Source organism: Sinohyriopsis cumingii, chromosome 11 (genome assembly GCF_028554795.1).
Source record: "Sinohyriopsis cumingii isolate HCF-2022 chromosome 11, ASM2855479v2, whole genome shotgun sequence".
Lineage (NCBI taxonomy): Eukaryota > Metazoa > Mollusca > Bivalvia > Unionida > Unionidae > Sinohyriopsis > Sinohyriopsis cumingii.
The window spans coordinates 53,281,641-53,299,256 of NC_142971.1; the positions used below are offsets into that span (position 1 = coordinate 53,281,641).

Below are 17,616 nucleotides of genomic sequence, written 5' to 3' on the forward strand. Positions count from 1 at the left end.
ACAACGTCTACTGGCATATTGACACTTTGAATACAAGGTAGAAATATTTTTACTACAATAGTGACATCGGATTAATTGTTTTTGTGTGTACATAAAACATTTTTATGTGAAATGAATATCACAAATGGGCATTGACTCATTCTAATTGCAATGACAAATGAATGAATCGTTATGTTTTAGCTGATCGTTAACCGGAAAACAGTCCAAAGTGTTTGTTGATTTTCTCTTGGCGGTCGTATATCTTAGTTTAATTATGTTGTCTCGTAGTAGTAGGCCAGACATCCTGTCTTGGTTTGATTAATTAACCCACTTTCTCAACGATTTACTATCGTTTTGATTTAATATAGTTTAGCTTGCTTAAATTCACCTCTGCTATCAACATTTATTAACTGCATCCTTAAGTCTAAAATAATATACAGTTTCAAATGCAAGTTGAACAAGAACAACATGAGAAAATGTTAGGGTGTCTTTATTTCACATGAGTAGGACATACAAACGAAAGTATCAGATCGTCATCATTTCGCATGAGTAGGACATACAAGTGAAATTATGATTTGTGTGTGTGATTTGGATCTTTTAACGTAGCTTTAACAATTTTTCAGTCACATTGCTACCATGTCTGCAGTGTGGCAGTTTATAGTGATGTCTAGCACTGGGGCATCATGCCGCAGACATGGGGCATGATGTCCCACCCAGTCATATTATGCTGACGCCAGGCCGACCAGTTCTAACAGTAACCTTTTAATGCTGAGCGCCAAGCGAGGCAGCTATTAGTATCATTTTTGCAAATGTTTGGTGTGACTCGGCCGGGGATCGAACCTACGACCTCCTGCATCCGAGGCAGACGATTTAACCACTAGGCCACCGGAGCGGTACAAGTGAAAGTAGCAGGCCGTCTTCATTTTGCACGAGCAAATCATGTCGTAATTTATTTTGCGTGCCTTAACATTCTCTGGAGGTTATAACTACTTGATGCATACACTACAAAAAAATAATGTAATCTCTTCATCCAGGTTATAAATTTGAGAGGACATCCAGACTGAGCGGTCCATACACACACACACACACACACACACACACACACACACACATATATATATATATATATATATATATATATATATATATATATATATATACACACACACACATATATCATATCATATTTCGGTGCAGAACCGTAAACCAATATCTTTTATATCATATCTACCGACGTTTTTCGCCTGCTACATTACCTTTTTGGATACAATTCTTTGTCTCTGTATCTTCGTAACAAGTCTGGAGAAAAAAAACCCCACTGAAATGCATTAGTAAAATTAACTTTTATTTTTTTTAATTTTTAAGACTGGGGTTCGCCTTGGAAAACAATTTAAAGAAAACTGAAATAAAATGCTGATGCTGGCTTCATACAATCACGATTTGACATTTCATGATACAATCGCAAACAATTTTTTTCTAGCATTTCACAAAACTCAAACTGGACGCTTACTACGTAAGTGATAGATACCTTGCCTAAATAACATGAACTATGTTCTAGTTTACACTTATTACCTGTGATTTAGAAGAACTTAATTGTTATTCGTACAAGGGCATTGGCCGAAGTGCAAGATTATACAATGAAGAAAATTGACGTGATGAATACACTGGCATATAGGCCGTGTAATATAGATCCTTTTGTGCATTCCTCAGTAAATCATATGTGATTACCTGAGAGGACTTACCTAACACACCACAAAAACTATAAAATTGCTCTCGCTCTCTCTCTCTCCACAAACAAAAATATTTAAAAAGAATTGAGTGCAATGAGCCTATACCACCGTTATGATAAGCTATATTTTGTCAGCAAATATATCGATGACTACACTTGGTCCTAATTGAAGATATCTTAAAAGATTTAATTTTTAACAAGTTACCTTATTATTCAGACATTATGCATAGGAAAAGCCATCATAATAAGCGAAATACGCTGGAGGGCAATGCTGTGCCCCTGTATGTAATCGAGAATAAGGCAGGTGCATTGGATTTGATATCGCATAGGACATTCCAAACGTAGGTGTCTGCATGGAATCTTCTATTACATGGGATCGCGGTACATATTTCACGAGCGGCTGGGAAGTATATACAGGTACCGGTTGTACGGAATACTTTGGTTGAGGAATGTAAGCATAGTGAACAAGATATGGACCCCCCATAAACTTTGACCTATTATCAGGTTGAAGGACACACTGAAACTGATTAGAATCCGTTAGGTCCAAGTAACCCACTGATTCAGTTACATTGTTCCTGTAACCCTCACGTTCCTGAGGTTTTGGCCTGCAAAGGTATACTAGGAACACCATAGCAGAAATAAAGCTTATGAGATCCCCCACAGCTGTAACAATCAGACCGGACGGTGTCAACAACACGATGGTCCCCCGATTGGTTGTGGTAGACAGATCTAAGTTGATTGCAGATAGATCGCTCCTAAGATGCAGGTTGATGGTGGTTAAAATTGCCAGGGGCAGCCACATCAAGATACCTATCAGAATGGAACGAGAAAACTGAATTATTATGAGGTTGATCTTTGCAACGCTCTTTTAGTTATGTCTAAAAAGTATTTGCATTTATAAAGTGATATTGCAACATAACCAATACATGCGAGAACGTATAATGGCCGACATAACAAAGACGAATATGGAAGATTACGTGAAAATAACAGAACGTATAACAGCCGACATAACAAAGACGAATATGAAAGATTACCAGTAAGTAACAGAAAGTATAATGGCCGCGATAACAAAGACGAATAGGGACAATAATCAGTAACAAAACGTATAATGTCCGCCATAACAAAGACGAATAGGGAAGATTACCAGTAAATAATAAAACTTATGATAGCTGCCATAACAAAGACGAAGAACGAAGATTACCAGTAAGTAACAGAACGTATTTTGTCCACCATATCTAAGATGAATAGGGACGATTACCAGTACGAAATAGAACGTATTATAGCCGCTATAACAAAGATAAATAGGAGATATTACCAGTGAGTAATAGAACGTATAATAGTCTCATAAAAAGCTAAACAGGGAAGACTACCAGTAAGTAATAAAACGCATTATGGCCGTCATGACAAAGATGAATAGGGAAGATTACCAGTACGTAATAGAACGTATAATAGCCGCCATGACAAAGATAAATAGGGAAGATTACCAGTACGTAATAGAACGTATAATAGCCGCCATTACAAAGATGAATAGGGAAGATTACTAGTAAGTAATAATTGATATTATGGCAGAGATAACAAAGATGAATGGCGAAGATTACCGGTAAATACTAGAACGTATTATGGTCGTTATAATTAATAGGGATAATTACCAGTACGCAAGAGAATGTATTATGACCGGCATAACACAGATGAAAAGGAATATTACCATTAAGTATTGGAATCTTTAATGACCGGCATAACAAAGATGAATGGGGAAGATTACCAGTAACTATCGAATCTATTATGGCGGCCATAACAAATATCTATTATTATAGCATTGTCCAAGAGATGCTATCATTAAGTTGACTCTGACCTTTTCCACTTCATTGGTTAAAAAATTTAAATTTGATAACTCACGAGCCATCTGGATAAAAGTTTTTCATGAAATCGGGGAAATAAACGAAATAATACCTTTACTTGTCATTCTTGGCCTAGAATAAAAGGTAGTGTCCTTTCAATATTTTATTTGTCACTGCAGTTGGCGCAGCTACGTAGATACATGCCATGCAAATCACATCCGTAGATGCAAGAATACTGACTTAGTATTAGTTGATACTTGGAATGACGCTAATAATAAACCGATGGATAGGAAAACCTCTTTATACAATAGGATACACTAATAAGCGCTTTCACAGCTAGCCTGTGGACATTGAAACGTATTCACGTAATAGGTACATACTTGCGGTCAGCATCAAGACACATCCCAGCACGATGACGAGTTTAAGGCGCTTATAACTGTAGTGCCTGACGTAACAGACCAGACAGATAGCGACAAGGAAACCTATGAATGCCATGATAACGGAGATGGTTGCTAAGACCTGCCATGTCTTCCAGAAAAGGTCACCATCTGTGTGGTAAATAATTCTGTCGACGAAAGCTTTGTACCCTGCAAGTATATGAACAAGCTCGAGTCATTAGCTACGAGAAAACAGATTTCTAGATTCAAGTTTGAAATTGAGAGTCCAAATTCATTCTACCAATCAAAGGAGACTTTTAAAAGCAAGAACATTCAAAGAATTGCTAATGTTCTGTCAAAAATTTAAATTATGTGGACATTGTAAACGTATTAACATAACAGATACATGGTTGCAGTCATCATCAAGACCCATCCCAGCACGATGAAGAGTCTAAGACTCAAATGATTCGTGAATTGCAGACCCACCCACTAAAGTTTTTTAATATCGATGCTGAACGCGGCAGAAATCAAAAAACAAATACGAACTCAGAAAGGCTAAATATTTTAATCCATTATCAATTTTTATTCTCGTCATCGTCACTATTGATTTATTTCACATTTCATTATGACGTCATGCAAAGCGAATCACCACATCATTTAGACTCCGGAGCCTCGGTGAACAACAAGAAAGCAGCGATAATGATGATAACAATAAACGATGAATAAATCTGAAATGTTACATCTGTAATTGTCATAGTCGTAACGAGTATCAGTAATTGAATGCAGGTATAACAACATCTTTGTATGATTAATAACGATTGTAGTAATAGGAGGATGAGGATTGACATATCGTTATGTTAACATACGGGGGAATGGATAGGGTCAAAGGGAAATTTGTTAAACTGGTCCATCTATTAACATGCGGAGGGCTGTATGGGATCATACCAGAAGATAAAGAGACAGAACATCACCTGACAAAAAGTCACAAATACATATCGGACAGAAAGTCACAGAACAAAATGTCACAATTGGATTATGACAGTAATGATGGGCATGCAGGAAAAAATGTCGCGGGACATAAAGGGACACTCTGAATTTTCAAAAATATATTTATAAACTGTTTTAAAATCATCATATTATATTATTAGCTATAATTTATATTAATGATCATAGTGAATCGATGGTTTCACAAGAATATGGTTATTATTTAACGACTGAAGTCTTATGGGCAAATTGTAAAACAAGCATAAAGCATTACGATCATTCAGGATTATTTAGGCTTACTCACAGACAGGGAAAGGTAGCTTTGGTAAAGGTATACATGTACAATTTTATTTTAAACCTATAAATAATTTTTAATCAAGTGTGTTATGTAAATGAAATTTTTTTTGTGCTAAACAGTTCTACATTCCATGATTTCAAATTCAGGCCAATGAACTAAATACAAAAAATTCCAAATTCAGAGTTTGACTTTCTGTCCTACAACCATACGAGCAGTCTTGTGCTAAAAAGGTCCATACCTTTAACATAGGGTTGGTATAGTAGGATTAGAAATGTTCATAGGGTCGAACGGGAATGGTAATATTACAATGTCTTATCTACAATCCAAACACATACGCTAACAATCAAACACCTTACATATATTATCCCAACACTGATTCACACAATCCATCACTCACCTTTTGATTGATATAAAAATACTACAATGCATCACTCAAGGGCTTTATGAATGGCCTAATACGCACCACATATACAATCTTTCTTGATTAATATTCAAACACACAGACCTACCATCCAATGAAGGGGCTAGGAAGTGTTGATACAGGTACTTTCACACAAACATAAAAACAAACTGTGAGGGTAGGAAGTAAAGGAAGAGAACAAACTGATGCACATATTCAGACAAACATAACATAACACACAAAGAACGATGGAAAATGTTTATAGACACACTAGTATACCCTTACATACATTCAAACACAACACTAACAAAAAAATAGGGTATATTGGGTTTTGAAGTTTCAGTTTGTCCAAAAATGTTAGTATACAAAGCACGTACATGCACAAACACATTATTGTGTTTTTTGTTACAAATAAGATTAGCATATCTCTGTACTTGATATATGGATGGTTCTAAATATCCTCTGACTTTTCTTGTTAGTCCTGAAGTATCCATTACTTTTCTCCCCAATATTCCATGTTTTCTTCTAATTTGAACCAATTTGTATAAGACGAGGGAATTCTTTTTCCCCTCGATGATGTCCTTTTCATCAGTGTACCTCTGCCTAAGCATCTCTTGATATTTGTCCCTTCTTTCCCCGCGACTTCTCTAAGAATGTATTTGGCTAATGCTTGGGAAGCTTACTCTCTTTTTAGATCGTATTTGTTGGCGTAGATCTCCAAGCCTCTACCATACCCAAGTTGTGTTCCACAGTTTCCATTATGTTTCATGACTCTCACTGGTTTCTTATTCTGCAACGGTGGCATTCTTTACGTCTGGTCAACGAAGAGTGGCCAGACTATTGACCGGCTGATCTTTAATTTAGAACGTGTCCGGCCATCATGTTATGTGCGTTCGGTTAATATGCACACCGCACACCGTGCACTAATTACTCGACGACTTACTGTGTGCATCACTCACTTATCTATAAGTCGATTCCGGATGCGGAAAAGCGAAAAATGGCCACAGAAGGCGCATCGACGACTTTATAACGTTCCGAGTGGTCCAAGGCAAAACTTGTGTTTCTATTCTTTTTCTGAACGTGCTTATTAAGCCTGAATTGATTTCGTCGTTTCCAGCAGCCTTGTCCTTTGTCTTGACGTACGTGTACTAATTCATTTAGCCAGAAGCGTAAAGCAAAGCTAGAGAGATCTCGCGGAGATAAAGAAAGTCTTTTCCAGCAACATATTTCCCCGCTCTCATGAAGGCGTCTTTTGGACATTGTTTGCCATTGAGGGAATTATGAAGAAATTCCTTTCTTGCGTCAAAGCGCCATCTTTAAAAGAATGCAACCCTCCGTTTACCATCGATTCTAGAAGTGTGCAATCGTACGATAAACCAATATAAACATGTCTCCTAAAGCATGTCCTCGTTGCTGAGCTACATATTGGTACATAGGATACATTTGTGACAATTCAGTGGAAAATCGTTTTCGGAAATGTAGTTTCACTGACTTTTTCTTTCGAGAATAGAACCTTTTTTCAAGATCGACACTGCGAAAGTCCGATGTACAGGAGTGTCCTTGTTTTTGAAGAAATAATCATGCTTTCTTCACATGGTATCTACTGGTACAGTGTGGAACAGAAATTGTTTAATCGCTAAAGTACACAAAACAGACGTCTTAAAGAAATTTTGTCTTGTGGTAACACTTCTTTTGCTAGTTTTTCTTAACAAGTTCTCTAAGTCTTTATACTCTAAAAGAATTCTTAGTAGTATGCATACCTTGTAGTTAGATGTCGTGGCAGTGAACTTCTTCTGAGTTGTGAATAGCTTATATATGCCTGACTCCTTGAACACTTTCAGAGTAATCAATCTTCCTGTAGTATTAAGGTACCAGTGCTTAAAAGTAGTAAAGGATGTAATTGTTCTTTGAGTTTTATTTACTTCTGTAAGAGCTCTTTGAGAATGCGTTCTCGTAGTTCAGGAAGCAAACTAAGAATATTCTCTTCTACAGTATCCATGAGGATACGAAAACTCATGGCCCACTAAAGGAAGGTAGTAACAACAGGGATACCGTCTGGCAAGTTCCAGAAAAGACGAGTCTTTATATGGATCTTAACACCACAGCTGAAACACTGTACCTGATCTATTAACCCGAGTAGAGACATCCGTCTCTGACTAACGTTTTGGTACCTGACATTCCAACCAGATCTGTGGGCCATATTTAAACGACCTGAGTGGACTTTTGAAGCCACAAGACCCAGGCAAAACCTCAGGAAAAGTGTATTCGTCTTTCATTTGAGCATTTCGATGAGCTAGTGGCATCAGATATGACTTGTAAGTAAAAGGATGAATTCGGTAGATATGTACACTCGCTCCATCACTTTTACCTGGAAAGCAGTATGGTCTTGCTCCATCGCATTCGATAGTGAACGGTAAGACACACTAACGGCAACTCTTTCAACGGCAGTAAAATAGCGAGAAGATCATGCTATATCATCGATGTGCAGATTACATCATCAATATAATATGCGACGAAGCTTAAGAACACGACCAGTGAAGCCATGTAATATGTGTTGACCTCCTTTGGTTAACTAACACAATTTGCCCTTTTCAGGGTCACCCAAATCGCTAGTAAAGATAGATACTAATTATATTTGCCAAAGAAATATTGTGTTTTATGTATATCTCATGTAGTCTGTATTAGTATATGTCTTTTTTGTTGACAACTAAATCTTGAAACTCCCTTTATTCCTTCTTCCATGATAGTGTGTTGGTATATAAGGGTATGGTAATGTGACTATAAAAACTTCCTGCCATTGTGTGTGATGATATGTTTGTATTTAATGGTATGGAGTCTGTTTACAAACACTTACTAACCTTTCCTTGTGTGGAATAGTATGTTTGTATGTTTGTGAGAAAGTATGCGTATCAACACTTATTATATGCTCAGTTTTGTCTCCGTTAACTTTACATTGTCGGAATCGTGCAGAATTGTACGATACTGAACACCTTGATATTGCACGCACGTGCACGATACGTGTGCCGAAAATGCAGTATTATTCAGAGAGAAAAAAGCGTTGATATTTTCCAATACAAATACAGTAACGTATTAGTCCTATCCTTTTGAGTCTTTGGATAGCAGTTTTGACACTAAAATTTCCGTTAGATTCTATAAAAAAATTTAACATTGTAATGCAAACTTATGAATCTATTTAACACAGGATGCTCTATACGACCTATATAGTTCCCTACATGTTAAACTATGGACCATTTTAACATAGGATTTTCCATGATAACGACGGCGATGACAACTATAATTATAGAATGGAACAAGAACATACATTGGGAAAGGTAATGGCAAGAAACAAAAGCATATCGCAATCACTTTTTTTGTGTGTTGTTTTGTGACTTTGTAGTGATCTTTATCACGAAATCACTGCTAGCAACGTCTCTCAGAAATGCATGCGTCCTCTAATTTCTGTCATTGTATATGTTAATTTTACAGTGGATTGCATATCAAAATATATAGTTTTATCATTTTAGGAAACTAAGAGGTACATGACGAATGCAGAATAAATTTCATGTTAAAGTTTCTTGAACTTTACCTTTTCAGTTTAAACAAATAATCTTTGTACGGGAAGGGAGTTATCATTATATTGCCATGTTTATCATGTTGTACTAACAATAAATGAGAGAGAGAGAGAGAGAGAGAGAGAGAGAGAGAGAGAGAGAGAGAGAGATACCTGAATTGTTCATATCAATCAGTTTCTTATCAAGGCTACCATACGAGACACCTTCACATGTTTCACGGTTGGTCGGACAGAGAATGTTGTACCAGATCGACATACGCAGGGTGGACACTTGACTTGCACCATCTTTATACCTTATGTACAACCAATCAGGAAGGAGAAAACCCACAATCAACGTCAAGAGCGCAAGGGAAGAGAACACCAAGAGAGTGATATCTAAAGCGTCTGCGCTGGACTTCCTTTCACATTGATAGATGGGTTTCCGTTCTCTCACCATCCCCACTTCCTCTCCTTTTAGTCTTTTTACTTGCAGATCAGGCATTGGCCGTCGAAGTAGGCTGAGTAAGAATACAAAAGCATTCAAAAAGGCTAAGAAGGCTCCAATAGCGGAAACGATCAAGCCAGAAGGAGAGTGAAGCCGAACTCTGATGTTGGCGTAGGAAATGCTAGCGAGGAGAGTGTCAATTCTGACCAAGGCGCTATCCAGGTCCTTGTGTTGTACGGCCATCATGATGACAGGTATCCACATTAAAGCACCTGTAATAAGGGTAGTTTGTGCTGTTTAAAAGTATACGTTTGCTTTTTTAAACGTTAAAGTCTTGACTCATGACAGTTATTGAATAGAAACAAAAGTGTTAGTTTTGAAATGTTAAGTTGCGCGATAGAGCAAGGGAACTGAGCAAAATAAGTGACTTGTATGGAATATTTCACTCTTATCCTTTAGTCATCCGGGGAACTAAGGAAAAATATATAAAATTTCTATATTTATAAATCGACCGTCGTCGAGAAATGAAATGTATTGTAAACAACAAAACGAAAATTATTTCCTTGAGCCAATCTTTACTTCATAAACTGACGTGCATGAGGAAATAAAAATCCTTGCTAGTTTCGTGATCTTTTGATTTTGTCCATTATTCATGATTTAAGTTTTCCATTATTAAATGAAGGAATATTTTTTAAACATTTTATACCAGATTTTCATGGAAAAGGCATTAAACGTTTGAAATATTTCAACAAATATTGAATAAGGAAAACAATGTTCATTGTCATTTTAGAAATCTATAGGCAAGCTTATCAAGTTAGATCTCATCATCAATTCTGTAGCATTACAATAATTTTATGAGAGGCACCTTAGACCCCCCACCCACACACACACACTGTTATGTATAGATATAATTATTGCAATTTTTGTTCATGGCTGTAAATTGTAGTCATTATATATAGCTGGATTTGGTGTATGTGCATAGCGTTTATTTTAAGATCTCAAAGAAGGCAAAATTTGGCACGATCTATAAAGAAAAGTCTACGTACATGCTGAAAATCAATGATAATTAAATTGTTGGTAAATATATTTACCAGTTTCGGTCCTTTTCTCATTCGAAAAGTCAGTCTAATGGTGTCGAAGAAGAATTATATTAATTCCCATTGGATGATTATATCGTGTGAGTTCTTGTACGATGTTAGAAATTTGTGATTTGTCACGTGGCAGTAACAAGATGCTTCTTTTAGCTTTTCACGTGTATAAGTCGCTAAGACTCGGCAGTGCTTTATTCTTATTTCTTGCGTTCTTGTTGTAGCATAAATTCTGGTGACGTATTTTATGTTCTATTTATGTATGATTTGCTAGTAACGATATTCGTTTGGATTATTCAGTGGAAATAGTAACTGTTCACTGGACTATAATATAATTTTGGAATTATTGTAAATTATTCAACGAAATTTTGGATGACTCCATTTTGGCACGTTAGGACTGTTGGCTTCCAACAATAAAGAAAAAGGAGATTCAAATGCAGGAAAAAGAAAAAGAGCTACAAATGCATATACAAAAGGAAGAGAAATGCAAATGCAGAAAGAGGAAAGAGAGACAGAGAGAGGGACTAGTTCTAGTGGAAGCAAGAGAGAAAGGCAAAAAGAATGGAGATAATTTCAAATTAAGAAGGAAGAACCAGAAAGGGGTGACCGATAAATGCAAATTCAAATTAAAAAAAGAAGGAGATACGCAAAATTGTGAAAATAAAAGGATAGAGGATAAATGTTAATTAAATTAACATTACAGACGAAAGAGAGACGGAATTGCAATTGAAATTAAACGAATCAGAACTGGCAAGCGAAATGCATTCCTCTCATGAAAGTTCAGTTTTTGATGTTGCTAAATATATTAGATTAGTACTCCATTTTAAAGAAAAACACGTCGATCAATATATTTTACATTTTCAAAAATTTAGCCAAGTATTTAAAATGATCAAGGAAGCAATGGAATTTATTATTTCAGAGCATTCGTACTGTCAAATCTCGTTGTCAAATCTCGTGAAGTTTATATTTCACTGTCAGTATAAGCAAGTGCTAATTATGGTTTGGTCAACGAATGTGTCTTGAAAGGTTATGAGTTGGTGTCTGAGGCATATCTACACAGTGTTCGGAATTGCAAAAACGAAAATAGCTAAACGCGTGTAGACTTTGCCGGGGAAATAGAGCAACTATTTGACATATGTTATGCATTTAAAAAGATTGATAAAATGTATTACAAACTTAGGCAAATCATGTTAGACGAAGAGTTAAAGAACTGCGTCCATAGTGACGCCAAGATTTACCTTCATAAACACCAGGTAGATAGTTTAGGAAACGCTGCTCGTAAAGCTTGACTCACAAAATTTCATTTGTCAACAACTTGTCCTTACATCAAATGGTTACTAAGAAACCACTTCACTCTCAAGCGAATGCATACAAATTTTAATCTGGCACAACTTATAACAATCAAACGTCTGATATGACTGATCAGAAATCAGTCTCTTCATACGTACACTTAATGCAGTACAATAGGGCATGCTATTTCTGATTTTCTTAAATTAAAAAAAAATATTCAACATACTAAAGACAGATCTGTTCCAAATGTATGTTCCAAAGATGTTCATTTACTATTGTATGTTGTTAGGGAGTCCATATGTGTGTGTGTGTGTGTGTGTGTGTGTGTGTGTGTGTGTGTACTCCCTAACAACATACAATAGTAAATGAACATCTTTGTTCGAATCTTTTCTGGTATCAAATAAAAATGACCGTATCACATTCTTCGATTCTTGTTCGACGACAAGTGAATGTCGCTTTTCATTCTGACTAGAAATGGGAGAATGAGTGGTTAAAAGAGGATCACATTGATCAATACATTTTGATTGATCAGTACCATAGATAATTTTGTTTCACGTCCTTCACTACTTTAACTTTAGTATTTGTAAAACAAGAAAGAAAAAAAGCCCTCTGAAAGCTAGAAAGCTCGCTTGCACATATTTTGTGTAAACACGCAATGCATGCATGTCCAATATAAACGTCGACAGTGACCACTACACCCGGTCAAGATCATAAACACTACAGCCCATAGGGCACGTTAGCTAAAAACGTAAAAGCTTTAATTACTCCGTCAATTTCCATCCAGTATCTTTATATCCAAGAAAGAACTTAAAAATAGAACAAATTCGGTTTGATCATCATACGAAATGGAATTACTTGATGTTCATAAGAAACCTTCTTATTTAGCAAATGTTTTGTCTTCATTGTATTATTATAGGCAAATTTTAGCAGCATTCCTCTGTAAGGAATACTTTACTATGAATTTTTATTTTGGGTAATATTGTCTCATTTAAACGATTTTGAAGAAAAAAATGCTTTCCAAACAGTTAAAATATTCAAAACCATGTGAGGAAAATAGACGTCATTTGTTACTTAAGTGTTATATATGTTTAAACTAAAATTTTAAAATGATAAAGAACATGGATGGAAAAGAATACCATAAAATGTGAATACACTTACTTGTGGCGAGCATGACGAAGCATCCCAGTATCGCCAGCACTTTGTGGTAACTTACTTTGCTGCTCTGTAAATGGCAGACGACAGCAATAGCAAAACCAAGGCCAATGAGGGAAAAAGTCACAGATAGCGTGGTAAGTGGCTGCCATGCAGTCCACACGAGATTATTATCTGTCATGGAAATTATTGCGTCCGCAAACTCTTTGTAACCTGTCAAAGAAATCGGCTTGGATAAAAATGATTGGAATAAAAGCTTTTGTGTTTAAAAAGATGTATTATATGGAGAGCCATCATGAATTCATATTTCAACATTAATCGCTTGATGAAAGGTTCACGTTACAATAATTCATAGTAAAATAAACAGCATATTTGCTTTGAAACTTTTCGCATACTAAATGAATACAAGCTCATATCCAAAGTATTAGACTAAACAAGGCATGATCCGTCTTGATAAATAAATCTCAAAAAGGCATTATATATGTTTTAATGAATACGACTAAAAATGGCATGATGTGTCTCTTGATGAATAAGACTTAAAAAGACATCATCTGTGTCTTGATGATAAGGGTCAAAAAGGCATGCTATGTATTTGATGAACAAAATTCAAAAAGGCTCGATCTATGTCTTGACGAATAAGATTTATTAAGCCATGATCTGTGTCTAGATGAATAAAATTAAAAAGGCATATATGTATTGATGATAAGGGTCGAAACGGCATGATCTATGTCTAGATGAATAAGATTAAAAAGGCATGCTGAATGTCTTGATGATAAGGATCTTAAAAGCAAGATATATGTTTTGATGAATAAAACTCAAAAAAGCATGTTCTATGTATTGATGGCCAAGAGTTAAAGAAGCATAATCTATATCTACATGATAAGGTTAAAAAGGCTTGATCTATGTCTAAATGAATAAGATTTAAAAAGGCATGCTCTATGTCTAGATGAACAAAACTCAAAAATACATGATATATGTCTGGATGATAAGGGTAAAAAAGGCATGATCTCTGTCTAATAGAATAAAATTAAAAAAGACATGATATATGTCTGGATGATAAGGGTAAAAAAGGCATGATCTGTGTTTTGATGATAAGGCTATGTGATGTGATGTGATTTTGATTTTTAACGTAGCTTTAACAATTTTTCAGTCATATCGCTACGATGTCTGCAATGTGGCAGTTTATAGTGATGTCTAGCACTGGGGCATCATGCCGCAGACATGTAGCATGATGTCCCACCCAGTCACATTATCCTGACACCAGGCCGACCAGTCCTAACACTAACCTCTTAATGCTGAACGCCAAGCGAGGCAGCTGTTAGTACCATTTTTTAAGTCTCTGGTATGACTCGGCCGGGGATCGAACCCACGACCTCCCGCATCCGAGGCGGACGCTCTAACCACTAGGCCACCGGAGCGGTATTGTTAAGGCTATAAAGACATGATCTATGTCTAGATGAACAAGATTCAAAAAGGCATAATCTATGTATTCATAATACGATTCAAAAGGGCGTGATATGTCTTGATGAATAAGACTCAAAAGGATGTGATAGATATCTTGATGAATACGATTCAAAAGGGCGTGATATGTCTTGATGAATAAGACTCAAAAGGATGTGATAGATATCTTGATGAATACGATTCAAAAGGGCGTGATATGTCTTGATGAATAAGACTCAAAAGGATGTGATAGATATCTTGATGAATACAATTCAAAAGGGCGTGATATGTCTTGATGAATAAGACTCAAAAGGATGTGATAGATATCTTGATGAATACGATTCAAAAGGGCGTGATATGTCTTGATGAATAAGACTCAAAAGGATGTGATAGATATCTTGATGAATACGATTCAAAAGGGCGTGATATGTCTTGATGAATAAGACTCAAAAGGATGTGATAGATATCTTGATGAATACGATTCAAAAGGGCGTGATATGTCTTGATGAATAAGACTCAAAAGGATGTGATAGATATCTTGATGAATACGACTCAAAATGCATGATATATGTCTTGATGACATTGAGTCAAAAATACATGATCTATGTCCTAATGACAATGACACAAAAGGACATGTTCTCTGTCTTGATGAATAAGACTCAAAAGGGCACGATCTGTGTCAAGACGAATAAGATTTAAAAGCATATGATATATGTCTTGATGAATAAGACTCAAAAGGACACGATCTGTGTCAAGACGAATAAGATTTAAAAGCATATGATATATGTCTTGATGAATAAGACTCAAAAAGGCATGAGCTATATCTTGATAATAAGGGTAAAAAGGCATGATATATGTGTAGATGAGTAAGATTAAAAAAAGGCATGACCTGTTTCTTAATGATAAGGGTAGAAAAGGCATGATATATGTGTAGATGAGTAAGATTAAAAAGGCATGACCTGTTTCTTAATGATAAGGGTAGAAAAGGCATGATATATGCGTAGATGAGTAAGATTAAAAAATGGCATGACCTGTTTCTTAATGATAAGGGTAGAAAAGGCATGATATATGTGTAGATGAGTAAGATTAAAAAAAGGCATGACCTGTTTCTTAATGATAAGGGTAGAAAAGGCATGATATATGTGTAGATGAGTAAGATTAAAAAAAGGCATGACCTGTTTCTTAATGATAAGGGTAGAAAAGGCATGATATATGTGTAGATGAGTAAGATTAAAAAAAGGCATGACCTGTTTCTTAATGATAAGGGTAGAAAAGGCATGATATATGTGTAGATGAGTAAGATTAAAAAAAGGCATGACCTGTTTCTTAATGATAAGGGTAGAAAAGGCATGATATATGTGTAGATGAGTAATATTAAAAAAAGGCATGACCTGTTTCTTAATGATAAGGGTAGAAAAGGCATGATATATGTGTAGATGAGTAAGATTAAAAAAAGGCATGACCTGTTTCTTAATGATAAGGGTAAAAAGGCATGATATATGTGTAGATGAGTAAGATTAAAAAAAGGCATGACCTGTTTCCTAATGATAAGGGTAGAAAATGCATGATCTATGTCTTGCTGAATAAAACTAAAAAAGGCATGATGTTTGTCTTGATGAATAAGATTAAAAAAGGCATAGTCTATGTATTGATGATAAGGGTCAAAAAGGCATGCTCTGTATCTAAATGAATAAGATTAAAAAGGCATGATCTGTTTCTTAATGATAAGGGTCAAAAAGACATAATCTATGTATTGATAATAAGGGTCAAAAGGGCGTGATATGTCTTGATGAATAAGATTCAAAAGGATATGATAGATATCTTGATGAATACGACTCCAAAATGCATGATATAAGTCTTGATGACATTGGACATGATCTATAAAACTCAAAAACCGCATGATATATGTCTTAATGAAAAAGATTTAAAAAGGCATGCTCAATGTCTAGATGAATAAGATTCAAAAAGGCATGATCTATGTATTGATAATAAGGGTCAAAAAGGCATGACTCAAAAGGATATGATCTATGTTAAGATGAATAAGAGTAAAAAGGATACGATCTATGTTAAGATGAATACGGCTCAAAAGGATACGATCTATGTTAAGATGAATAAGATGCAACCTAGTATTGTAAATTCCTCTTATCTTTTTACCAAATATCTTTTCGACCATCCAAAAACACAGTGAGTTCAAAATCAGAGCTTTCTCTTCTTTCTGTTACTTAGTTTAGGACTATAGAAGAAGCTGCTTATTGTACATAAATTGTTTATTGAAACTGACAAACAAAATGTGTTTCTCTAAGTTACGAAGTGAAAATGTAAGATGAACTTACAGTAATGGGAATTAATTCCCAAATAAACCTAAAATTTATATTACAAATCCAAAAGTATAATGTTCCGAATTAATTCCAATAATGAATGTGCTGATGAATAAATCTCTTGAAAAGTTTCATTTAACGACTGTCATAACGTATCACAATGCTATAGTCTAGAATGCCTTTGAATGAATACCCAATAAAACCAAAATAGTGTTTTAGTCCAAAACGTCAATAAGCACTTTCTATTTCCACTGAATAAATTGTATATACATTATTCCTATCAAATTATATCTGACCACACCTGAAAATGATTCCAGACTGGTATAACGATAGGAATGAATATATTTGTTTAACATAACCTCATATTAAAACTTAAAAACAAATAATCAGGAAGAGAGTAGCAATTTCCATTCCGGAACATTCTAAGTTTTTAAATAAGGCCAGACCGTGAACCTAAATAGCAATATACAAGATATTTATAACTTAAAAACGTGGCAAATCTCTACCATCCATTACAGACAAATGTCAATAACACATTACAAATTATATATGCAGAACGTATTAATATCAAGACCTCTCTACAGACACACGTATTTGGATTAATTTTAGGGGGTAAGCTGGATTTGCTTGTATAAATAGGGACCACTATCAATATACAGCAATTTTATTACAACCGAGCCCTAACTAAATTTTTACAAGAGGAGTTACGAATCGTGTGAGAATTCTTG

General features: G+C 35.3%; 1 protein-coding gene across 2 annotated transcripts in view; it reads right to left on the minus strand.

Annotated features, from left to right (window-relative positions):
* Positions 1–452: 452 nt before the first annotated feature.
* The window catches only part of LOC149788468 (uncharacterized), a 34,042-nt gene continuing 16,878 nt past the window's right edge, over positions 453–17,616 (minus strand). Inside the window, exons 2-5 of one of the 2 annotated variants that reach the window (XM_089974448.1) lie at positions 13,137–13,343; positions 9,330–9,872; positions 3,927–4,133; positions 453–2,518 (exon numbers count right to left, since the gene is read on the minus strand). In XM_089974448.1, coding sequence (XP_089830574.1) covers positions 1,929–2,518; positions 3,927–4,133; positions 9,330–9,872; positions 13,137–13,343 — 1,547 coding nt within the window. In that variant the 3' untranslated portion in view covers positions 453–1,928. The remainder of the gene's footprint in view (positions 2,519–3,926; positions 4,134–9,329; positions 9,873–13,136; positions 13,344–17,616) is intronic. The other variant, XM_089974449.1, reaches the window with a different exon arrangement.